The sequence below is a fragment of the Xiphophorus hellerii genome, chromosome 2 (assembly GCF_003331165.1).
Source record: "Xiphophorus hellerii strain 12219 chromosome 2, Xiphophorus_hellerii-4.1, whole genome shotgun sequence".
Taxonomy (NCBI): Eukaryota; Metazoa; Chordata; class Actinopteri; order Cyprinodontiformes; family Poeciliidae; genus Xiphophorus; species Xiphophorus hellerii.
In genome coordinates this window covers 22623551-22648595 of record NC_045673.1, presented here as the reverse complement: position 1 = coordinate 22648595, position 25045 = coordinate 22623551, and the positions used below count along the sequence as shown (strand labels likewise).

Below are 25045 nucleotides of genomic sequence, written 5' to 3'. Positions count from 1 at the left end.
TAAAAGAAAGGGGGATTTGTTTATTTCAAAAGTTATGAATTTGAAACAAAAAGAAGAAACTCAACTTCAATTCAGAATGAAACAAAAACACATGAACACTAAAGGATGCTCACATTGGAAGCAGCAATAAAGTTGTACCCTAGTTATTGAAGTTAATTGCACTTACAGCGGAACAAGCAAAAAAAAAAGGAAAAAAAAACAACTCCTAAAAATTATTATAATACATCATTAAGAAGTTCTGCTAGAACCTGAATGTTATTTCATCTCAAGTAGTTTTGGTAACATAATTCGCGGTACAAATGCAAGTAAAAGTTCAAAGTTGGTATGGATATGATTTGCTAAAAAATTTTTTTTTTTACATTTGGTTGTTTTTTAACTCAATAATACTGTATGTACTTCACTGTAACATTTTTAGTCATTTACAAAACTTTCCATCTGTAGAATTATGATAAACAGAATATTTGCAAAACACTTGAATAAAAGATTAGATTTTTTTTTTTAGTCCTCAGATTTCCAGCTCATGTCCAAGTAACCTTACATTGTCATTTTTAGCAGTCTGCCATGACCATGTCAGGCTGTCGCGTCCGGCTGTGCCAAGATTTCGTCCAGCTCCACCACGAAGCTTTTAATGGCATCTAGGCAGTGTTGCCGGATCTCCGACAAGTTCTTGTCCAGCGGAGCTTGCAGCAGACCATCCAAACTGGGCTCCTTGTCTACCAGCATCTTCACTACTGTGCGGAATGTTTCACAGTCCTGCCTGTAATTCTGCACATCAAAGAATAAGATTAAGACACGCAAAGTCAATACAGAACAAAAAATGAAGTCACAGTAAAGTTAAATCACAATCTATTGTTTATTGTCAAACCCAATATTAAGTTAAGGTAAAACTTACTTAGTACATATCATTACTTTTTGATAAAAATGTCAACAAAAGCTTTATTATGATCAATGGGAAATATGATTACAGTATTGCACTTTCAGAGTTTACAAAATGAGATGTGTAGATGCAACAATTATAGTGTTCCAGAATGTTTTTATATCAAAAGTTCATAATTCTCCAGGATAAAAAGGTTCTCTGTAAATTTCTGCCCATTTATGAATTATAAAAACACAAAAAATTTTATGGATCATTAAAAATGACTTGATTGATTGATTGATTGAAATGGTTGTTCAATCAGATGGACTAAATAAAATACGGGTTGATGGTTCAATGGCTGGGTGAACACAGACAGATGAATGACTAGGTGGATAGTGAACAGATGGAAAAACAAATGGACAGATGGATGGATAAGACTTCTGTATGGTGAGTAAAGACTGAATTTTTCCATAATAGTTTTTCCTTGATTTAATTATCCTGATCTGAAAAATGTTTAAATAAAATTCCAGACTCCTCTAGAATTCTAAGAAATCCAGAACAAAAAATTGTGGCAAGGCAGAAATAATTTGTAAACCAGTGCCTCCTGGATGACAGCTGTATTAAAAGGATAGGTATCAAGATTTATCACCAACCAAGCAAAAACGTTAACCTCATAAGTGAGTGCCTCTGTCACACAGCTGCTTAAATTCAATGAACCGCCTCATGTCTAACCACGACCCTAATGATCCCAGGTCTGCTTTATGGACATGTTCCGTGAAACAGGTGTGTGAATGAGAGTGTATGAGCCAATTCAAGGCCATGTCTGCCCAATAAGAAGAGAAGCGTAAGGTGTCGGTCTGTTTGTAGCATTCTTTCACACTACTTTGCCAAAAGCTTTCACATCCCCCTTAGATTTTACTGCTAACCTAAGATGGTTGTTAAGTTCTTTATAGAGAGCTCCAGGTGCAATCTTGCAATGTCTTTATCACCTGGGAATGGAAAGTGAGGTCCTTTATTGAAGCTGACAAGAGGTTTAGGGCTACACCATAAGGCCCAAGAGCACTACGGGACCTCAGAGCTTAAATTACCTCTTCATTTAATATTTATTACTCAAACCTTGCCTTGTAAAATGCACTACTCATAAAGTCCACATTATTTTTCCTTTTTGTCATCACCTGCTGATAGGATAGCAGTTGGTCTGGTCGAAAACAACAAACTTATCTTAAACTTCGCTCAGAGTGAATCAAATTTTATGAAGGACATTCAAAATAAGGGTCAAAATCTGAGCGGAAGCTCAAAAAGGGTGGGTCTTTAAATACACAGAGAAGGACAAAGAAACACAAACAACGTGACGTTTAACCTGGAACAATGAGGATGGAAACTGTTCACCACATGACAACCATCTGCTGTGCTTGCAACTAAAAGAAGCAGCCGATGTTAAAAGAAAAAAAGAAAAAGAAAAAAAATCTGCATTTAAGGACAGAACAAGATAAACAGCAAGAAACGTAAAAAGTCTAAAGGCTTGCCAGTTTTTTTATATACATGGTAGGCTACATAATGGAGGAGCATTTTATACATAGTTACTAATGATTGGATGCATACCTTCTCCATAATGCAATATTTGATTGCATCTTACTAATCTTGCCTCCTCAAGCATAATATAAACGTTAATCTTCTTCCCTTATAAAAAATGTTCCCTGCAAATCTGCGAATAAACCGAGGGATACCAGTCGCCATGTTCCTTCCTCATCTAAAGGTATCGCTATGATAAAATGACAACTTTGGTTTCCATCTTTGTTCGCTTGTGCAGCCGACCACGAGGCACCCTATTTATGTTTTACTCATTTTTACAGTGAAATCAACTGAATAAACACGATATAAGGCTACCAACAGTCTGCTTTTTGACAAGCTTTACAGTAATTAATCCACGGTCCATCATGGCAGAGTGGGCCACTTTCTGAAGAGTGGGACTTCACTTGCAAAGGGTCAACATTCTCTGCAACACTAAAGAATATACGGGAAAACACCAATTACTCCCGGTAATATTGGCTATATTTCACTGTACACGAACAACCACACACATTGGGAAAGGCGAATTCAATCAAGTCTGACAGAAATATTCCAGACTGTGGGAGATGTTTGGAATCAAATGCATGCTTTAATGTCTGCAGATCATGTCGAGCGATTTTGAGGCCCTGCGTAATGACAGTGTTTAGCCTGACCACAAGGAAGTGGGGCACTCACAACACGTGTGGCCAGCTGAGCTCAGGGTCAGCCTCATTCAGCAGCGCAAGTCGACTTCTCAGTTCTCTCTCAGCAAGAAAAAAGGAACGGCCATTGCGCCATTGCTCATTGTCTCGATATCCTCACAGAAATTAAGCACAAGGATGACAAAACCCGTTTCTGGTTTAGAGATGAAAGAGAAAACAGATGCTAAGTGGGACACAAACATCTTGTCCCACAAACCAGTATCCCTTCCAAATCACTTCACTGTTGATTGAATGTTTGCCATCTCTCTAAACAAAGTCTTCTCCTTTTATCTCCCAAGCTGCACTGCTGAGAGTAATTAAATGTTCACTTTATTATTCACCATTACACAGAAAAGCAGTAAAACAACTTTGGACTTTTTCACAGGCACATTCAAACAACACATAGTTTGAAACTTTATTTTTATTTCATGAATAAAACTCTTGAAAAGTGCGGCATAAAGTGTGCAGAACCACATTTTTTAACCGGATAGTTCTAGCTCGGTCAAAGTGGATGCAGAACATCTCAAAATCTTTGACCCACTCTACTGCAGCATCCTTATTGATACTGCCACTTTTTCTATCAGCTTAGGCGGTCATGTCTCGTTAGGTTTGCAGTTGTAACAAAGTTTTTTCATCTTTTATTCTCCACCACTTTAAAACTAACCTGTCTGCTGTGTGGTGATGGTCTTGGTGAAGACAGTTTTTTTTTATTTTTACTCAAGTTTTCAAACAAACTTCTGAGACTTTAACAAACCACGTTCACAGTGAAATATAATTATACGCAGCTGGTGATGTCTGAAGGTACGTTGCACTGGACCTTTAAGAGACGGCAGAGTAAAGGGGTATGAATAGGCCTGTCACGATAGTAAATTTTGCTGAGCGATTAATTGTCTCAAAAATTATTGCGATAAACGATAATATTGTTTGAAGACCTTTTTACACTGATTTAATGGAAATGACATAATAATCCATGCAATTTCCTGCCAAAGATAGATACACTTTATTTTCAAAAGAACACTTAACACTGGAACTGATAAACAAAATAAACAAAACAACCAAAAACGAAAATAAAATGGTCTCCATTAACAAAAACGCACTTGAAAAAAAAACTAAACAACATAAAGTAAAAGTGGAAATAAATACTGCATTCAACCAAAAGAGTGCAGATTATGAAGTCTGTATATTATGTTGCCCTTCAGTAATAATTAGATTTAAATAGAGAAGATGGGCACATCGACTACCTGATGCAATAGTTCACACTACATGATTTTTTGCTCCCATTTTTCCCCTTACAACAATCTTAAAACGTTGATCTTTCTAAGATTGTGTGGTGTGTTACGGTAGATCGTCCTCCGATCTAAATCAGGGATTTTCCCCAACTGGGCGCTTTAACGCAGCCTGTTGAATGTGACAGGTAGCCAATCAGAAAGCGCGGATTCTCCTCCGTGTTTTCTGAGGGGAAATTACGTCGGGGAATCCCAAACAGCTGAAACGGCGCAACCCGAAGTCCAGCGGACATTGGAGATGATAGTGGAAACAACATTAATGTTTATTCAACATGCAAAGAATATAGAAATGACAAGGAGAGGAGTTGGAGCGAAATTGCTACCGCAGTTGATAAACCCGGTAACTTTTCAGCTGTTCTTCGTTAACGTGACGTAAATAGGTTCTAATGATTTTCATTCAGTCAGGACTTTACGCTGACACTAGCCACATGCATTGCAGGTAGATTGTAGTAAAGCATTAATTAATGCCTGGTTTTAAAATTAGTTCACTGGACTTGTAGCCATTATTCTGTGCCCATTGTTGGACACCACACGGCAGGAACGAACCCGATCGAACCGTTATACCTAGGATTTCTGTCGGCTAATGTGTGATCCGTCAGGTTTTGAAAATGGGCCGACAATCGGCTGACAGCTCTAAGATCGTGTAGTGTGCGCTGGGCTTTACACTGAGGAAATGAGGAAGGGAGGAGTCAGTGGAGAGCACCGGAGTTGAGTCTTTTTTTTCATTCAGTGTCATTAACAGAAAGAGAAAAAGGCCGGAAGAGACGATGATGCCCATAATTAAAATGACGTCGATAGTTTTAATTTATCGTACGATTAATCGATTTATCGTTTATCGCGACAGGCCTAGGTATGAATACAAATAAAGAATAGAATTGAAATAAACATTATTGTCCATAGGTAGGGAAATTCAGGTGTAACAAGCAGTAAGCAGAGTATTTGTCAGGTTTATATCTAAAAAAGTTTGAAAAGCATTTACTATTTATCTTCCACTTCACTTTAATTGTGGCACACTTTGTGTTTAAGAGGAATACATACTTTTATGCGCATTTCAAAGATTTAACAAACTTTGCTGGACAACAAGTTGGCCCAGAAATGACCACAATGAAGGTAATATTGTCGCTTTGAGACAATTTTCAGTTAATACTAACACTGCAATTGGAAGACATTTTAAGTATTCAAAATAAAACAATGAAAAACAATAAATAAAAAGGAAATAAGAACCACACACACACAACCAAAACTACTAGTAAAACAGATTATGAGGTCAAAACAAAATTGCCCTTCAAAAAATATCAATCATCAGATTAGAAATGATCAAAATAATTTTTAATTTATCATGCGATTAATTGATTAATTACTTTAGACCCTCGTACACCCTTTAGGAAGTGAGAAAAATGTTGCACAGTGGTTCTCCTTCATTAATTCCCTCTTGAAGCTAGGAGCCACAAGCTGATCTTAGAGCTTGATAGAACGAGGCCACACAGGATGGACAGCGGGCCCCTGGAGCAACGGCAAATCTGGGGTCCTGAAAGAGGAACCTCGAAAAGCGGGCTTGTACGCAAAAAGGATGTTTGCCGAGGTCCAAACTGTGAACATGCTGCAAGGAGCGTTGCTGGAATACCGCGTGGGGGTTGGGCAGTTCGAGATGCACACATGGGGTCTCGCATGGACTTTTTCGTGAGTTCAAACAAGCAGTGAGGCAGGCAGGGGTCCTGCATAATAAGGGAAGTAGGGTAATGATTTGAGGGCTGGTACGCATTAGGGGATATTAAAAGAGCCGTTTTAATCTCTCAGGCTTCAAACCGGACCTCACAGTGGTCGGCCTAATAGTCCCAATGGACATGTTTCATTTGCACCGGATGAAAGGAGTTCCTGGAAAAATATTCCCACACTTTGTTTAGGTCATAATTTCTCTTTCACTTCGCAATGTTGTACTTAAAAAAAAATAAATAAAAAAAAAAGACATTGGTGTAGTGTGACACCTTTAGTCATTTAACGTTAGCAGGGCTGCAACTAACAATCATTTTAGTTATCGATTAATCGGTCATTTTGAAGATTAATCAAATAAAATAAATTAGCAAAGTAGAAATTCGATTTGGTCTTTTTTATACAATATTATAGATACATTAAAAATGAACAAATAAACAATTCAATTTCTCTTTTAAATGAGAAAATAAACATTTCATTGCCTAAAATGCAATTAGCGATCATTTGTAGCAAAGAATGCGTCTGCAGAGAAATACAATACTTTGCCAAAAACATCAAAATATAAAAAGCTCAGTTCTTTCTGATTGATCTGTTGACTTTTTTTTTTCTTTGATTAACCGATTAATAACCAGATAGCAAAAGGTGATTAATAGATTTTCTTTCAGAGAATTTGAACTGGGCAAAGCAAAAACTATGCCACAGGGGTTTTGGGTAGTTTTTTCTTATTTCATCTTAAATAAATACAAAATCTATATATTTTTGTACAGATTTTACTTTTTTTTTTTTTTTGCTCTGAATGTGTCATTCTTTCAGTAAATAGCCTTTTTTGTCTCAGCTAATGCTTCAACTAACAATAAATGGATTACTAATGGATTAATTGTATCAGCCCTAAACCTTAGTGAGGATGTTTTGGTCCTGTTCGCCTTGACAGCAACCAATAGGAACAACTCTTTCAAACCAAAGTGAGGAGCCAGTGGTCCGGCTCTGCCCACCACCTGATCCGCCCGTCCCCAACAATAACACCTGCGTGTGTGTGTTTCACAACACCTGGGCTAGATGTTACAGTAAAGGAGCAGTCAGAGTTTCATTCTCTCACCATATCTGTGGAGACAGCTGGAAAGGGAAGGGTGAGCATGTGTGCACTAATGCCAAGGGATGCACCACAGTGTGGGTGGGCCACCTGCATCCTGCAGGGCAATTCCTGCCCTGCTTTAACGGGAACAGATAAGTGGTACTGTAGCGTAAAGTGATGAATGAGCGGGAAAAACGTGCAGCTCCGAATAGCACGGCCTCAACAGAAGTCCCAATCTGAAGCAGGACTCTCCTGCTTCCTTGTCAGACTTTTCATCAACAGAACAGCCTTCTCATGTAGGCAAATCTTTTTAGAGCTGTTAAAATTTTACACTATTTTCTTTTTTACAATTTATAGTAATTTTAATGAGCGCTCTGCACTGCTGGCCAGTTGGCTACAGGTAGGCTGCAACGTGTATCCATAATGCAATAAAAATGCATTAGAAACATGTCAAAATGCATCTAAATTAAAGCTAGAAAGGAGGATAACGATGTATCAATTTGCACCCACTAGAGAAATCGAGTAGATAAGGTTCATATGCTGTCGTATTTCATATTTTTTAAATATGACAGGTGAATTACGATGTATTGGATTGCAGCATTTTATGTCTGGATTTGATACAAATTTCTTTAAAAGATAAGATGTTCTGTTTCCGTTGACCATATAATTATGCAAATTGGAATTCTGAAAATAAATATGTTTAATGGAAATCGCTAATTTAAAAAAAAAACAAAAAAACCCACATTTTTCAATAAAAAGCTTTTGCGCTAAGATGAGGTGGTTTTTCCGTTATTGGAATTAGCATTTCACAAAACTACAATGGGAACGCCTTTTCCGTATCACACGAGTCACATGATCAACAGCCGGCTGTTACCACTGGCAGAAAAGATGGAGAAGACAACAGGAAGTGGTAGGGGGATGGTGGCGCAGAGTGTTATTTGATGACTTGTCGCGTGAACAAACATTGACAAAATTTTGCGAACATTTGTAATACAAACATAGCCGAAATACTCAATGGTTTTAAAACGTGGGGAGAAAACAGTTTGTTTATGGGTAAAAAGACACCATTAGAAGGGTGAAAATGGCAACATGTGGGTACGGAATGGAAGTAGGAATTGGGGAAGAGATTAATTGGGGCTGAGTTTACCAGGACAGCAGTATCATTGTTCACATTCAAGAAGAAGGCAAATCTGAAGCGTAAAAATGAGCATCAGCATTAACTTACTGGCAGATTTCTGGAAAATATTTAGGTTAATGTTTGGTTTTATACATTTTCCATTCTAAATCAAAAAACGTTCAGGTCCGAAAGAGTCAACAGGAATCACAAAGCTTTTGCCACTTTCCGAGTAAATGTTCTTACCTTCTCAATTTCGGCAACTTTAGCCTTAATGGCCTCTGATCGACGTGCCTTTAAGTCCTCGTCTGGCATCAGCTTTGGCTCCGTGCTGGCAGCCGCGACCTCCTCCGTCTCTGCTGCAGATGCTGATGGTTTTTCCTGGCAGGCCAAAGGTCGAGGGTTAGAGCAGAGGTCAACCGGTTTAGAAACTGGCTCTGATTTCAAAGCCTTTCGAATAGAGACAAGTCTGCTCTCTTACAGGTGCCAGCATCTTGTTTGCATGTGTCTCTTATTAAGCAGTCTGCATGTCAATGGAATAGCAAAATCTAGGAATAGCTTTCTGAAATTGCATCCTGATGGACATGATGCAAATAAGTTATACTTAAATTCAGCAAAAATGAAATATCTTCAAACTTTGTACATTAAAGAATTTATTTTGGGTGTTATTTAGGGTGACTTTAGGGTGAACAAAGAGAAAAATATGAAGCGAATATGAAAAGACTTTGCATTTTTGACAAAGTCAGTGTTGGCATAGACTTATAAATGCTTCTACTTAATATCTCACCTAGTTGAGCTGTCTGAATATATACAATAAGAACATTTTAAAACTTCGATTTTTGCTGAACTAATCAGTAAACTGACGAAACAAATTCGATAAGGAGGAACAAAATTAAGTTTCAATGTGAGTTATATACAACATTGTAATATCCTCATAGATATTAAGATTCATTACATTTAGTTAATAACAATAAAGAAAATATGTTGGGGATATCGCTACTTGTCCATGAAAAGGTAAATAGCTTGATCTCTTTGCGATAACCATCACTTACTGTGTTAATTGGTGATATAATCATAAAGCATATAATCATAAAAGATAAATTAAGTTTTTCCACAATCAAAAGCAATTTTTCACTGCAAAGCTGTTTGACCCTCTTAACTTTAAACCTACCAATCACTTCAGCATAGAAAGGTTTTAAAACCCAACTAATAGAGACCAGTGACAGTAAACATACAAATTACCCCCAAAAAACAGTTTTCATACTTTATTAGTCACAAAGGCAGCATTTTTCATTCTTTTATAGTTGAACCAAAACAGATCCACAATAAAAAAAAAAAGAAGTTTAGATCGGCATTTTTGTCCACAACATACTGCTGAAAATGCTTTCATAGTTGCATATAACAACAGAAAACGAGCGAAAAAGCAGCAAGAAAACCTACAGAAAAACGGCAGAACTAATAATCAATGTCATGGTAAACGAATGCGAGTCTGACTCTTCGGAAGAATTAAGAGTAGCTCAAAACTTTTGCACAGTGCCATATAGACTTGTACAGAATGCGTGCAGATCAAATATTTTACCTTAGCAAAGAGTGAGCGGTGAGGAGAGCCCTCTACAGAGCTGCTGGGAGTGTAGCTCTTTGTTGTGTTGGACTTGTCTACGGAGACAAAATCATGAAAGGGCTACAGTTCATAATCATTCTCATATTCCAACAGTAAACACAAAGGTCTGACAAAAATTAGGCGACTACAGTCATGGTGGCCACAGCGTTCTCTCAATTACTCTTCTCCCTATTAAAACGAAGCCCGGAAGAACATCTTTGTGGGTTGCCGTCTGGAACAAATGTCGCCTCAAAAAGCAGCATGTTTCTTCGTGTAGGGACTGCAATGCTCATTATGTTCTTTTTCTTCCCTGCTTGAACTCCATTGTTTGACATTAGCCACAAAACCTCCTTTATCCCTACACAATAATAAAGTCATGGCATGAAGATGAAGCTGCAAATGTCTCTCATCTGTTTGTTTTTTGTTTTTACTCTAATTGTGGGGGCCTCCCAAGTCAAAGAAAAATGAGTTTGTGCAATTCAGTCGTTTGGAAATTGTCCCCGTTTGTCCTCATTTGGCCACACCGCTTTCACTTAAAAGAGAACGTAGATAAACGTCGGCCGTTTTGTCATTGTTTGAAACCATGAAAAGTGTTTTATTGTGATTAAAGCGAGGTAATGTTGAGTTTTTCCATGCGTAGTTAGAGGCACAAATACCCGTTCACAGGTCAAAGTTTTGCTTCAAACAAACTGTATGCTGACATCTTGGTGGAAAGTGACCGATTCCTCTGAGCTGCTACTTTTGTTCCTTCACAAATTCAGGCGGGAAAACAACCCTTCCATCGGAATAAAAAAAAACAAACAAACAAAGAAACTGAAGATCCAATAGGGAGTTTGTTTCGAACACAGTGATATGAATGAAGATGTGACAGAGACAATACACTCTGTTACCAGGCAGGTTAAAGATTTCTGAGTATTCTATTATAATTGTTATTAGTGTTTGGTGGTGGCAACTGTAATCGGTCAAATTTTTCAAACAAAAACCTACCAGTTAGTCTTTGGTTGTGAATAAATCTTATCAGAAACAATAAATTGCTTCCAAGTAAAGTAATAACTGCTCCTGGTTCACACACGACTGAACCAAAATCTACTAATTTAAATGTGTGCGGTCCTCTCACCTGTTTTGAAGTAAACAAATCTTTGTGGAAGTTATTTAACTTATTTCATTAGTCCAGCTACCAAAGCCAAAAAGAAATTAAGTAAAATAACAGACTGAAAGTCACTGCGGAGACACAGTTAAGGCTGCGCATTTACTGCTCGCGCAGTGAGGAAAAGGTCATGTTGTGCATCCCATGACAAACCACCCCAATAAACCAAAGGTATCCTTTTTCCCAGCCTTTAACAGAGCCTGTGTGTGTTTGTGTGTGTGTCTGTGCCCATGTAATTAACATCCCAACATGCTACAGCCCACCCTGACCCTTCACATTACACACCTCCTCTAAAAACAGATGCCTTACCTGGAATGAGTGAATTCCTTTGTTTTAATTGTTCGTGTGCGTTTCTGAAACATGGGAACATTTTTGTTCTGCTGCTGCAGCTGCAACAGGAGAATTACTTTCACAGGTTACGTGTCATGTAAAGTGTTACGTGCTGCACTCCTTCTGTGATCTGTTTGCGCTTTAAGTCTTAAGTTAAAACTTTTAGGTTGTGCCTTACAACAGAGTGTCGGATGGTTCAAAGTGGCAGTCTGTTACGAGATGTCATAAAAGCCATTGGTCACCGGGTCAGGCGGTCAAATTCATTAGTGCCGGGGTCCGGGCACAAATTTACAATCGAAGACGAAACACAGCGGAGGAGAGTTCATGATGGGTTCAATCGAGACTAACACCAGCCTGACTCGTGTTTTGGTTCACCGGATAGTTTTGCTCTGGTGTAAATTAAATGAGAAAACCAACTCTGTGTGATCTTTAGGATATTTGAGAAATTGCTTAATGAAAACCAAATCAGGGCAACCTGAGGGCGAACCATTTTCAGGAGCGTCACTCATCTGACCACACTTACGCTTCTGCTGGTATGTGTAGCCTTTGTCCCTGTCGGGAGAGGAGCTCCTGTTTGTGTTGGATCCGGATCGGACGGGCGGATGGCCTTCCCTCCTTCCAGGTGAGCGCTCCCGAGTGATGACCAAGGATTTAGAGGACCTGTAGTCCTCATAATCCTCCCTACTGTATAAACATTAAGCAGCGCAGTGAAAATTTGACCCATTTACATCTGAAGCTCAGGACATTTTTTTTTCCATATCAAATATTAAGTGGGAGTAAATTCCTGTTACATATCAAAGTTAGTGTGTACTTGAAAAGCACATATCATGTCAAGGTTTTTATGGAAAGAATAAAGTGAACAAAATGGATTTTGGAGATAAAAAATCCCACAAATCTAATGAGTTGTAAATATATTTTTTGCATGTGGGGAGAAAAAAAAATGCATTTTTGGTTTCATCTGACCCGAGCTGCATGACTCTGAAAACTTTTGCAAGGCATTACATAAACAAAGGAAAGTTGAAAGCAAATTAGTAATTTCCCTTCACAAGTGGAAAAAAAAAATGTATCAGTCCTGTTAACAAAACCAACTATTTGTGAACTCTGTTGCTCACTACTTGTGAAGTTAGCGACATGTCCGACACCCACCTTGGAGGAGGACCACTCCCTCGACCTCTCTTTGGGAGATTGTGACCTCTGCTCCTGTTCCTGAAATCAGGGAAATTTAAAAGAAAAAAATGGATATGAAAAAGACAAGCATTCTGGGTACAATTAGGTTCATCCTTCAGGGTTAAGGTAAAAAATTTTAGCCAAAACTTTTTAAAAAAAGTAAAAATAGTACCCACGTTCTGCCACCTACGAGTGGTGTTTGACAACACATTGCTCTTGCTGAATAGCATTAGAAAAAGAGTATTTCATTTCTAGTTACTCTATTTGATTGTCTTGGGAATCTCTGTAGGTAAGATCAAACCAAATTTCCCCATTAACGTTGAAAATTAATGCTGTTTAAATCTGATTAAAATGCCTTTGAGAGCTAAGCAAGCCAAAGTCAACAGATAGGTGGTTAAACCTCAAAACCATACCATCAATTTTTATTCAGAAACTCCACAGACACACACATGTCTGTTTTCCTGGAGAAGAAGCTGTCCAGCTGGTTCTCCTCTCAGAGACGGGTAAAGAGTGGAGTGGGGGGAAGTGACTGGAGGAGTGTTTGGCTAAGTGAGTAGACACTAGTGCCCTTTGTCCTCTTCTTTGGCCTGGCATGACTCCTATACTGCTACCAGAAGCTGCTGGTATGCACAAGCAGCAAGGTAAGAGGTTGATGGAGTTGTTATAATTGCTGAATCGCTCCGATGATCTGAGAGGGATTTAATTTCTATTCCTAATTTCTGCACTTAAGAACACTTTATCTGTATACGTAAAACATTTTTATCCGAATAGTTATTTACAAACCAATTTTTAAAGTAGCAGAACCATATTCTTTCCGTTTAGCGGAATGCTAAAAGAAAAGTAAAGCTTGATGCAACTGTATTTATTAATATGCTCCAGGTTTATTACATGAAAAGAAAAGGTTCATGAATGCTTCTCATGTTCATCATCATAGAACAGAAGTATCGCTCCATCTGGTGGTCAAATTGGTAAATTACATCATAAATGCAGTGGAGATTGTAATAGCAAGGAGAATAAAACAATGTTACCTTGAGCTTAACTGATGCCTCAAGTCATCTCTGCTGTAACTCTGCTGGGGGTATGAGCCTTCCTGTAAAAACAAAACAAAAAAAAATATTTTAATAAGACAAAATATAACCACTAGAAAAATGCAGCTAACTTAGATTTTTAATCGTGTTTGAAAAAATTTCTGGGTATCTGTGAAGAACTTAAGAAATTCCACAGGGAGGAATAAATGGACTGACAATCATCAGCCACTTCATTAGGTACATCTGTTCAATTGTTTATTAGCCCAAATTGCAAATCAACTAATGATATGGCAGCAACTACATTCATTTATCTTACTTGTTATTAATTGCCGATTGATGGTTTATTAGATAAAAATTTGTTCCAGTGAATTAGCTAATAACGTCCACTTAGACCTCCTTTTATAGCTGTAATTTGACCGCCATCCAACAGAGGGCGCTGCTAGTCATCCTTAAGCGGAGTCCATATTATCCCAACCCTGTCAAAACCTAGCAACACTCAAACAAGTAAACAAAAAAATATATATGCTTTTGGTTCATACTGATGAACAAGTGAATAAATCGCTAATCATGCATCTACCTTAAGCCATCTAGTTTTTGTTACACCTCACGCCATAATCTTCCTACATTGCCTGTGGGAGTGTTTTTGTTTTTACAATGTGCTCAAAATGCAGTAAAGGAAAAAAAAAGTTTGATTCAATCAGTAGTGTGTGTTCTATTAGCAAGCCTTAAAAAAAAATAAAATAAATAAATAAAATCAGAGTACTCCTTTCCTACCACGGTCATGTCCTTTGAGTTGACTTACATTTCGATGTGGTGGAGAATTTCTTCGATAGCTGCCATAGTTTAGGTTTTCGTCATAGTACTGACTGTCATCAGGTTGATAACCGTCTTCGCTGTGATATCCTCTTCCACTCTGGTAGTTGCGAGGGCCTGCGTACCGCTGGTCCTCATATCCTCTGTCAAATTCCAACCCAGTGCGTGGCATAGGGTTCCTCTTGTCAATAATATTGACAACTCGATGAACTATTACCTGAAAGGACCAGTTTTGACATTTCATTGAAATGATTTTAGTATAATGCAGCAATAACGGCAGTAATAACCACAATGCTGCATGCCAACAGGCATCGCAAAGCAACTGTTTGGCATACCTCTCTCGCATCCGTTGTGGCAAAGCGCTCTTCATATGCCTCTCTGATAGATTTTCGACCATGCTGATAAGCCACTACAAAAAACAGTGACAGAAAACAGAAGATGTACACCTGTAATACTTGTTAAAGTTATCTTTGGAATCCAAAGTACTTTGTACTCAGTTTGTATTTTTTAAATAAATTACAACCCTCTTCTGCCTCCAAGTTGCTGGATATTTTCTGGGAGCTGTTCATGTTTTAAAGATGACTTCTATGAGATTTGGATGCAAAAACAAGTAAAATGCTGTTAATTACACTTACTTTCAGGTTAGGTTCTCTGCTCTGTCTGCTGACGATGTCTCAGTTGAGAAAAATGAACCTATGAAGTAAATACATGAAAACAAAATTATAAAAAAGCCAGTTATCACAGTGTGGAACATGCAGTCACACACAAGTGTCTCAGCTCTGTTCAACACAACAGGACAGTATGACTTGCTAATTGTTGATTTCCTTCAGCGAAATAGGTCAGATTCATCCCAGTAGCTACATAAGCATACGTTCAGCTAAGACTTTTATTGCATGGTGTAGAACATGCTAAAGCATATTAACAGGAAAAAAAAGTGAAGCCTATTAACCTTTTATTTGCGATCATGATTCAAAGCAGCCGGTAGTTTCTTTTTCTATTTCCATTTCTCTGAACAATTGCAAGATTCAAGGAACTCAGTGAAAACACTTATAGATTTATGTAATTTGGGGAAAGTCTTTTGAATCAATTTCTAAACATCTTGAGATTAAACTGTACTTAAATACAAAGATTTTAGTTGAGTCTTCAAATTTCCCCAACTCTGTACCGAGAGGCAACATGTCACCGCAGGTGAAAGCCCTTAGGTTAGGGTGTTCAGGAACAGTCTAAGAACTACAAATGTTCATGTCTGCCATTAACTGGAACAATTGGCTTGTTGTACAGCAGCGTGACTGTAATTTCATCTGCCAAGCGGAGAGTCCAAACGCTCTGAAGAAATGTTTTATGTAGAGATGTGAAAAAGATTATGAGGTTACAATGACGGGCAGCATGAATGAAGAACCACGCGGTGCTTTTTAACCACAGCTTTAAGCTTGGTAGCATCATACAAAAGCTAGATGGCTGAAATTTGGATACAACTGGTTGTTCTAACAGGAATCAAATATCAAATGTGCATCAAAGCTAATTTCACAGCAAATAACACAGGCTAACTTTACCCGCATCGAATGTCACCAGCTAAAACCTCGACTCTTTTGTAGGCTTGTACTACACTTAAAAGCCAAACACATGCTAGGAGACAAGCTAATTTAAATGAAGCCTTCCGATTATGATTAAAAGGGTGATAAAATATCAATCCAGAACTGTGAGAAGAGGCTATTGACAGCTAAAAAAAAGCATGCAGTTGCTTGGCGACATTCAACCAAAACTCTGCAGGAGCGTTTAAAGTATAAAAGTAAAAATTTAACTTTGATTACGTGTTTGATACACAATTATTTCCAAAGAAAAAAGTGGTCCAAATGCTTCACTAACTACTGTGACGTTAAGATCCATTATAAAATTATACATGTCAATGTTCTGTTTTATTTGTAAATAGTTTGAGGTTTAAGACCTCTACGCAAAAAGCCACACTCTCTGATGAATACCTGGCGAACGTGTTTTAGCATCATTAGCGAAAACATCCCGCTACACCAGCAGCACACACGGAAGTCATGTGAAACTCACCGAATAATGAACTCAGGTCGCCCCTTCCGGAGAGGTCTGCCTTACATTGTCCTTCTATCGATCTCTGTTTGGATGTAAAATTCCTGTTGCTTTTTGCTGATTCTTTCCTCTCTGTTTACAACAGAAAGTACATTAGGAAGGCTGCAGAGGCAACACCATTATTTTCCTTGTTTTCTTCTTCGGTGACGAGAATGTGTTTTGGAAAAAGGTGAGCACCCTCTAGTGGTCGATGTGACAAAGTCCCGATATGGCATTGTTTCGGAGGAAAAAGGTAAAGTGAATTACTGCAAATAGTTTTTGCGTGCATCAAGAATGTACTTGTATACCTATAAGTATATAAAAGTAAAATATAAGAATATAATATATACTTCAATATTAGCTGAAGTATTTCTCTCAAAGACCTTTTTTAGTTTTAGTTCATTTAATTTGAAGGTAGTTTTTTTTCCACCTGTTTAAAAGTTATGCAATTGCCAGTTTTAGTTTATTTATTTATTTTTTTACCTAATCATTTACTTGTATTTTAATTTTAATTGGACTACAGTTAAACTGTTTTCTTTTATTTCTATTGCTATAATTACAATTATATTACAGAGTAATTGGTGAATTGCTTCCTATATTTCAGTACCTCCTCGTGTTATAAAACTGAATTTGAAACCCATATGGTAAAATAATAAATTTGTTATTTAACCATATGGTAAACCATATAAATATACCATACATATTTTACATGTTTATATGTATTGCAGTATTTCTGTTTGATCAATTTGATGAATTTCATCCATGAGCCAATAAATAAATGTGGTTATATAAATATGAATTACATTACATACATACAATAAGTAAATATTTCTTCTGTAATAAGTGCCACTGACAAAATCAGTTTTTATCAAGTACAGGAAATCAGAAAATATTTTTAAAAGTAAACAATTCAATGTTTAAACATTGATTTAATTATGTAGTTTATTGTGAAATGTATTTCACTCTTTAAAAACTGTTCCATCAATTCAACTTATTTATATATTAACAATACACAGATCCTTTCTTCATAAGTAATTTCAATCCAATCCAACATGAATTCCAGTTTATTATTCAAATTAGTTCAAAAGGCTTCTGTCTAAGGAAACCCAGCAGATTACATCAAGACTTGCAGCATTCACTCCTCCTGGACAAGTGTGCAGCTACAGTAGGCAGTCGCTTGCTTTGTGTCGTTGACTTTACAGCAATCCCTCATGCTGAGCATGCATGTTGCGACAGCAGAAAGTAAAAACTCCCCTTTAAAAGGAAGAAACCTCCAGCAAAACCCGGAAGTACCAACTGCCACCTGCCAAGATCAATTAGGGGTTTGAGGCAACAGAGCAAATACACAAAATAGGTACAGACTTTCTATGTAAATGAAAAGTAAGCAGGAAGTCTTTCTGGGCAAATCAGTCCATGCATACAGTTATTTAGATATTATCATGTATGACAATATTCAAATTAATTTAATTGATATTTTACATTTATCAACAAGTGTATTTTAATTTTTATGTGAATATTTTATAAACGATAAGTCTTTATCGATAAGAACCTCCATACACAGTAAGTTATATTGATGTTTTGATTGGTGTTCTGTCACAGCTTAGGCAATTCTCCTCATAACTGATGTCTCGTCTGCTCAGTTTACAGCGCTGTTAATTTTTACAAAAGCCTTTCATCAGTGTTGTCACATTTATTGCCGTTGTGATTACATCAAATGCGATTGGCTGAACAAGGATCACGTGACCAGCCCACCAGACTGGAGTTTCCACGACAGCTGAAAAGCTGTTAATGCGTGTTTTTCCCCCCCACCTGTACCGTTGATCATTTCTAACTCCTCAGGGGCCTAGTTTTGTAGAATGGGAGACAAGAAGAGTCCCACAAGGTAAAAGCTTCGCTGGTATGTTTCAATAATGACTTTAACGGGCTTTTAGTGAACAGAAAGCACGGTGAATGGATGGAGCTGTGTGGTACTGAAAGTGTTCATGGCGGCAGACTGCTGCTTTAGTGTGAATGTGTGGCTGCTTTCCGTGCCTCCCTGACCGGTTCAGGCCAGGAAATGGTTTCCCAAGCAATTAAATACTGTGTTTCTTTTTCATATGGCGGCTAGTGTTTTAAAAAGCACAGCTGTCGTTGTTAAGATTTCCGCTGCCTGTGACTGTTTGTTTTTGTTTGTGTCTGAAGGCCGAAGCGGCAGTCCAAGCCGTTCACCGACGATGGGTACTGGGACTGCAGCGTGTGCACGTTTAAGAACAGCGCCGAGGCGTTCAAGTGCTTGATGTGTGATGTCAGGAAGGGAACGTCAACCCGGTGAGTGCAGTGACTTTAACACTGAGAAATCCGCCTTTACGTGGCTCTGACTAAAGATGCGTGAGAGATTTAAATTAGATAATGAAGCACACCTTGGTTGTATGTCTTAGCGTAGCTATTAAGGGTTAGATTGTTTGATCTTTTGCTAGAAGATTGCTTTTTTTTCATGATCATATATACCCTAATCCAGTTTAGCTTTTATTTTGTGAATGTGGATGCTTTATTTGAAATAAAAACACGGTGTTTGTAATCCCAGAACTGTGAGCACTTTTGGTTTTTGATTAGTAATATCTTATGCACACATGTACACTTACAGTTAATAATACATTACACTTATTTTTAGGTGGATTGTTTATTAGGCAGCAAATCAACAATCCAGACATTGGGATGATTTGAGGCAGTGTTCTACTACATTAGCGGGTATGGCGACTTTCTGCAGGATAATGTGCCATGCCACAAAGCACATTCAGAAAGAGTTTGAGGAGGCTTGCACTTGGCTTTTAAATTTCCCAAATCTCAAATTTAGTCAAGTGTCTCTGGGCTGGACATCGATCCAATGCTCCCCTTACAACTGGCATGGCTTTAAAGAATCAGCTGTTCACATCCTGGTATGAGATACCACAGTGCACAAACACAGAAAATACAGTGTATGCCTCAACGCAAAGAGGGAATTCAAAAATTTGTATGCAGGTGATTGTAATGCTACGTCTGAATCGTCTAAGTGTTAGACGATTGCTGAAGGAGGGCAACAGCCATTCCTACTAAAATATTCTAGGATAAGCATTTTTAAAAAATCTTTTGAGTAAAACAAAAATATACTTTTTAAATCTAGTGGGGGTCTTCAAGAAAGCATGCCTACCATATTAGCTGTTGTCCCCACTATTTTATTCTTCTTAGAGTAACACTGAGTGTGTATTAAGTTGATAGTAATTTGTTGATTATAAGTCAGGCTACCAGTCCAGGCAGCCAGCTGGCTAAATAAATATGCTCACAGCTTGGCAAGCGTAGCATTAAAGCAGTCTTAGCTCTATTAAAAGTGATAGTTGTTCCCTTAGTTCAGGGGTGCCCAAAGTCGGTCCTCAAGGGCCGGCATCCTGCATGTTTTAGTTATCTCCCTGGTTTAACGCACCTGGATCCAATGATGGCTCGTTAGAAAGCCTAAGAAGAACATTGACATGCTGAGAAGATTGCTGGTACCACCAGGGAGAGAACTAAAACATGCAGGATGCCGGCCCTCAAGGACTGACTTTGGGCACTCCTGCCTTAGTTTCTGTACCAGGACTGTTTATGACAGGGGTCTCAAACTCCAGTCCTCGAGGGCCACAGACCTACAGTTTTTAGATGTGCCACAGGTATAAAACACTGGAATGAAATGGCTTAATTACCTCCTCCTTGTGTAGATCAGTTCTCTGAGCCTGGCTAATGACCTAATTATTCTATTCAGGTGTGGTGCAGCAGAGGCACATCTAAAAGTTGCAGGACTGCGGCCCTCGAGGACTGGAGTTTGAGACCCCTGGTTTATGATGTTCTTGTCTGGAAACATTTCCAAACAGCTGGTTCTTTCTTGTTATTGGAGGAAAAAGTAGTCATTGTAAATAGGTTATCATCCTTAAATGTTCAAAAAACAAATGCAACAGTATCTATTTTAATGGAAACATTTCCTTTACCAGAGGTGTCAAACTCCAGTCCTCAAAGACCGGTGTCCTGAAACGTTTAGATGTGACTCTGCTGCACCACACCTGAATAGAATAATTAGGTCATTAGCAAGGATCTGGAGAACTGATCTACACAAAGGAGGAGGTAATTAAACAATTTCATTCCAGCGTTTTGTACCTGTGGCACATCTAAAAACTGCAGGACAGCAGCCCTTGAGGACTGGAGTTTGACACCTGTGCTTTAGACCTCTGCTGTTGGCTTAAATCAGGGGTGCCCAAAGTCGGTCCTCTTCTTCTTCTTTTTTTTATGGCGGTTGGCAAACAACTGGTGCATTACCACCACCTTCCAGATTGGAGTATGGATCAGACTTTTACCTATTATAACAGGGGTGGGCAATCCTGGTCCTCGAGGGCCGGTGTCCTGCAACTCTTAGATGTCTCCCTGGTCCAACACACCTGAATCCAACAGCTGAATCACCTCCTAAGTGCAGTCAAGTTCTCCAGAGTCCTGCTAACGACCTCATTATTTGACTCAGGTGTGTTGAAGTAGAGATGCATCTAAAAGTTGCAGGACACCGGCCCTCGAGGACCAGGAGTGCCCACCCCTGGATTATAATCTCCCCATAATGCCCGTTCAAAGTCGGTCCTCGAGGGCTGGCATCCTGCATGTTTTAGTTCTCTCCCTGGTTTAACGCACCTGGATCAAATGATGACTCGTTAGAAGGCCTAAAAACACTGACGTGCTGAAAAGGTTGTTACTACCAACAGGGAGAGAACTAAAATGTGCAGGATGCCGGCACTCGAGGACCAACTTTGGGCACCCCTGGCTTAAAGATTTGATAAAAGGGTAAACTCGGAAACATTCACTTCATTTCCCCCCTGTTGACAGGTAGTCTGCTTTGATTGTTGAATCATAGCTGCTTATTCTTTGAATATGTTCCACTTGACATCTCTTGAACACCTGCACTCCCACGGCTCTTTGCTTGGGTAACGGATGATGACGTTTGTTATTGTCACAACAACAGACATTGATTAGCTCCCTCAAGGAGGTTTTGATTTTATTCCCAACAGAAAAGGAATAAATGTACAGTGTGATCATAGTTTTAATGTTTTCTCATCACCACCTCAACATAAGAATTGACATTATGTTTGATTCTCTGCAAAAAGGTGGGATAAAAAACTTAAGTTACCCTTTTTTAAAGGAATTGTTTTATCAAGCTAGTGACACAACATGCAAGCTCTGTTTGCTTTGTGCTACATTGACCTGATAGTATTGTTTCCATTCCTTGTGGCAGTAATAATTTCTGTTGACCTACCAATTTTCTTTCATTTATTGTAAATTTAGCCAGAAATTAGCATTTGTTGGAACAAACCCTTTGCTCTTTGTGGCCACAGTGAAAGTAGCATGTAAACATGTTCCCTATAGCTACAGTTTCAGTAATGTGCATAAGAGTTGTTTTTAGAGAAATATAAGTGAGGTAAGAATACATCTAAAAGCATTGGAAACAATTCAGCTTTGAATGTAAATTAAACATCAGGGAAAACAATTTAATTTACCACTCAACAGAAGGTGAGAGGGATGTTTTTTTTTGTTTGTTTACCACATCAAACAGTTATGGCATAAACTGGGGAAAAAAAAGCCTCAAGATTTGTAAAGTTATGTTGGTCATTTAAGCACAGTTTCCAAGAACTACACATCTGTATTTCTGCAGATCCTCTGCATTCTGTGGTTTTCGCCTCCAAAACATGTTTAATTTCCCCTCACAAGTTTACTACTTGATTAAGTAGTAGTGTGGATTAGGCTGGCCTCTCCAGAACATTAATCTTGTTGGTCTGGAGCCAAAATGTTTGCTTAATGGTGTGTTTCAAAGGCATTTCCTTCTCGGCATAATGCAGCATGACCCCTTCAAATATTTCATGTAATGGTGAGGCTTAACACAGTACCATAAGAAACAACCAGATAGCATTATAACTGAGCTACCATGTCTTGAATCGGAGGTTGCCTGACAAACTGTCCTCCAACTTTTTGATGTACCTCTGCTTCAGCACACCTGAGTTAGATAATAAGGTCATTAGCTGGACTCTGGAGAACTTGTCTGCACACAGTTGATTGAGGTTTGCTGCACCAGTTGCAGTATACTGATTTGCGGACAGGGATTCACTTTAACCAGCAACATTTGCTGCCATCACTTCAGTAGCAACTGTTTGTATGTTTTCCACAGGATATACTGTGCAGATTTAATTTTCAAAAGGATCTTATTGTTTCTGTTACACTGAGTCAGCAGCAAGCATGTCATGCCTTTTTCATGTTCCCCAATAGTCTTCTACACCTACTGGTAAAGAATTTGCTGTGTACACAGAGTATTAGAGTTATTGTATATAAAAGAAAAAAACTTGGATGTTTACTGATGATAGGTCATGAGAAAAATATTGCAATTTTCCATAAGAAAAGCCCTACCTTTTCTGACATTGCAAAGTCAGAAATCTGTAAGAAAAAAAAAGTTTTCTAAAATTATAAAGTCGTTTGACAATGCTGAAAGTCCTTGTAAAATTGAGAAGGCATTTTTCAGCAGATGTGTGTTTTTATTTTCTTTATATTTTTTCTAAAGCTTGATGGTTAGTGAAGTGGCAGATTCAGGCTATTTTCCTGTATCAGAACGACCTCTCCTGGGTGCAGACTTGCTGCAGCCAAATTGCAGATTCTTCCTCACTGTCTCAGGCGTGTATTCTGGATCCCATTCATATCATTCATGCCAACTCTTCAGCCAGGGCATGTCATTCTAAAACAGGAAATGAGGCATTTTGGACACAACTGTATAACTAAATGGAAAGTTTTTAACAAAAATTTTTTTCCCCTGTCCTTTTCAGAAAGCCACGACCCGTTGCTCAGCTTGTTGCACAGCAAGTAAATCAACAGTTCGCATCGCCGACACATCCCAAAAAAGAGAAGAAAGAAAAATCCGAGAAGGACAAAAGTGACAGAGATACAACACTGAAAAAGAAAAACCAGAAAAGGATGAGGTAATTATTAAAATCTGAAATATTTAGTGTCCTCTCTAAGCAGTTTTCATTGACCCGTTTGTTTTGCTCTTTCAGCAGGCCCAGGTTAAAGAACGTAGACAGGAGCAGTGCCCAGCATCTGGAGGTCACGGTCGGAGACTTGACTGTAATTATCACAGACTTTAAGGAGAAAGTTAAATCCACATCTTCCTCAGTGAGCGCTGCCTCAGCAGACCAGCACAGCCAAAGTGGCTCGAGCTCCGACAACACTGAGCGAGGAGTCTCCAGATGCTCCTCGCCCCGCGGGGAGACTTCGTCGATTAACGGAGAGACTCACTAGCCCCCACGCTCCCAGTTGGCGTAACACACTGATCTGCACTCTCCACAGTCTCAGTCAGAGAATAAACTTCAACATGCACATTTTTCTTCATATAAAACCTTAAATGTCAGTATGATAGCATCCACTTCCATTTGAGGTTGTACATTTCTCTGCCTTCCCCATGTTTTACCCTGTGTGATCGGTTCCAGGCTCTCCTGCAGCTATCATGATGAACTGAAAATGGAGCAGTAGCATTAAAACTCGGATGTCTGTGTGTAGCCATGCCACATTTCTTGGTGCTTCAACAGTGTTGCATCAGCGTCACAGACTGATTGTTGCTGCACACAATAAATAATTAGGTCATGGTGAAAATGTGAAGAAATCATCTCAGAATAATAGTTTTTTTTTTTCTCAACATAATTTGCACTTGTTGCCAATCTTGTGTTAGTAACAATTTTTTTTTTTGCATTATTTTCATGTTTGTGTTATAACACTGTTGGTTACCTGCCTTTTCCGGCACACATTTTATGCCATTGAATGCAATAACTGTTTTACCGTCTAACATCTAAATACAATTTTACTAAGCAAGCTTTGCCCTCAGTTTGTAGAGACAAGTCTGATTTAATCTATAGAATTGTTTATATTGTAAGAAATTGAATAAAATGAATTGTAGATATATTAATGTTTCTGATTTTATTTTTTTATGGAAGATTTACAATTACTTGTGATGTGTCTGGTACTTGCATATTTCCTTGTTCAGCAGTCATCTCCAAGCTTTGCAGTTTACATTACATTTCTTAACACCTGTACTTCACAGTTAAAATTCTGCTCAAGTTTTATGATAAGCCCTCTCAATTTAATATAAAGTAATGCCCAATCAAAGGTTTTGGGAAGTTTCACAAAGTGTGGCATTTTGCTGGGTTCAGTGCTTTAACTTGCACCCTACAGTGGCATATTCAGGATGTGGGTAAGAACTGTTGCATTATTTTGTTTTGTTATATCAGTGTCAGAAGTATCCTATCTGAACTAAGGTAATAAAAATACATTTCAAAAAGGCTAAATGGTTGCCTGACATCTTTTCAGATTATTTTTAATAGCGTTCTCAATATTCCAGAGCCTACGAGAATGAGTGGAGAGGTTACTTGAAGAACAGAATGCCAGGATTGGAGTGACTGTGGGCATTACAACCAGATTAAGACCAGATGACAGATACAGTCAGGTATGGTTTAAGTTACACCAATTGGGTTCTGTGCTGCTGTGCCTATGCACCCATTCAACATTTGTTCCCTGGCAAGCAAAACTGATGAACTGCTGCA

At 38.4% G+C, this 25045-nt stretch overlaps 2 protein-coding genes across 3 annotated transcripts; one reads left to right on the top strand and one right to left on the bottom strand.

Moving 5' to 3' along the window:
- LOC116736254 (periphilin-1) lies at nucleotides 1-16617 on the bottom strand. 2 transcript variants are annotated; one of them, XM_032588631.1, is made up of 10 exons: nucleotides 16431-16617; nucleotides 15008-15065; nucleotides 14708-14781; nucleotides 14362-14589; nucleotides 13560-13621; nucleotides 12511-12570; nucleotides 11888-12048; nucleotides 9867-9943; nucleotides 8534-8668; nucleotides 1-765 (listed from the first exon to the last, which is right to left on the bottom strand). In XM_032588631.1, coding segments are annotated over exons 2-10 (993 nt in total). In that variant the 5' UTR covers nucleotides 15009-15065; nucleotides 16431-16617; the 3' UTR covers nucleotides 1-570. The 2 variants fall into 2 exon arrangements, with proteins under 2 accessions (XP_032444522.1, XP_032444529.1); XM_032588638.1 differs by having other exon boundaries at nucleotides 11888-12045.
- Nucleotides 16618-18188: 1571 nt separating this feature from the next.
- LOC116711592 (YY1-associated factor 2-like) lies at nucleotides 18189-24777 on the top strand. The gene is made up of 4 exons (XM_032550932.1): nucleotides 18189-18330; nucleotides 18630-18755; nucleotides 23279-23431; nucleotides 23507-24777. The coding sequence occupies exons 1-4, from the start codon at nucleotides 18305-18307 to the stop codon at nucleotides 23748-23750; spliced, it is 549 nt and encodes a 182-aa protein (XP_032406823.1). The 5' UTR covers nucleotides 18189-18304; the 3' UTR covers nucleotides 23751-24777.
- Nucleotides 24778-25045: the final 268 nt, after the last annotated feature.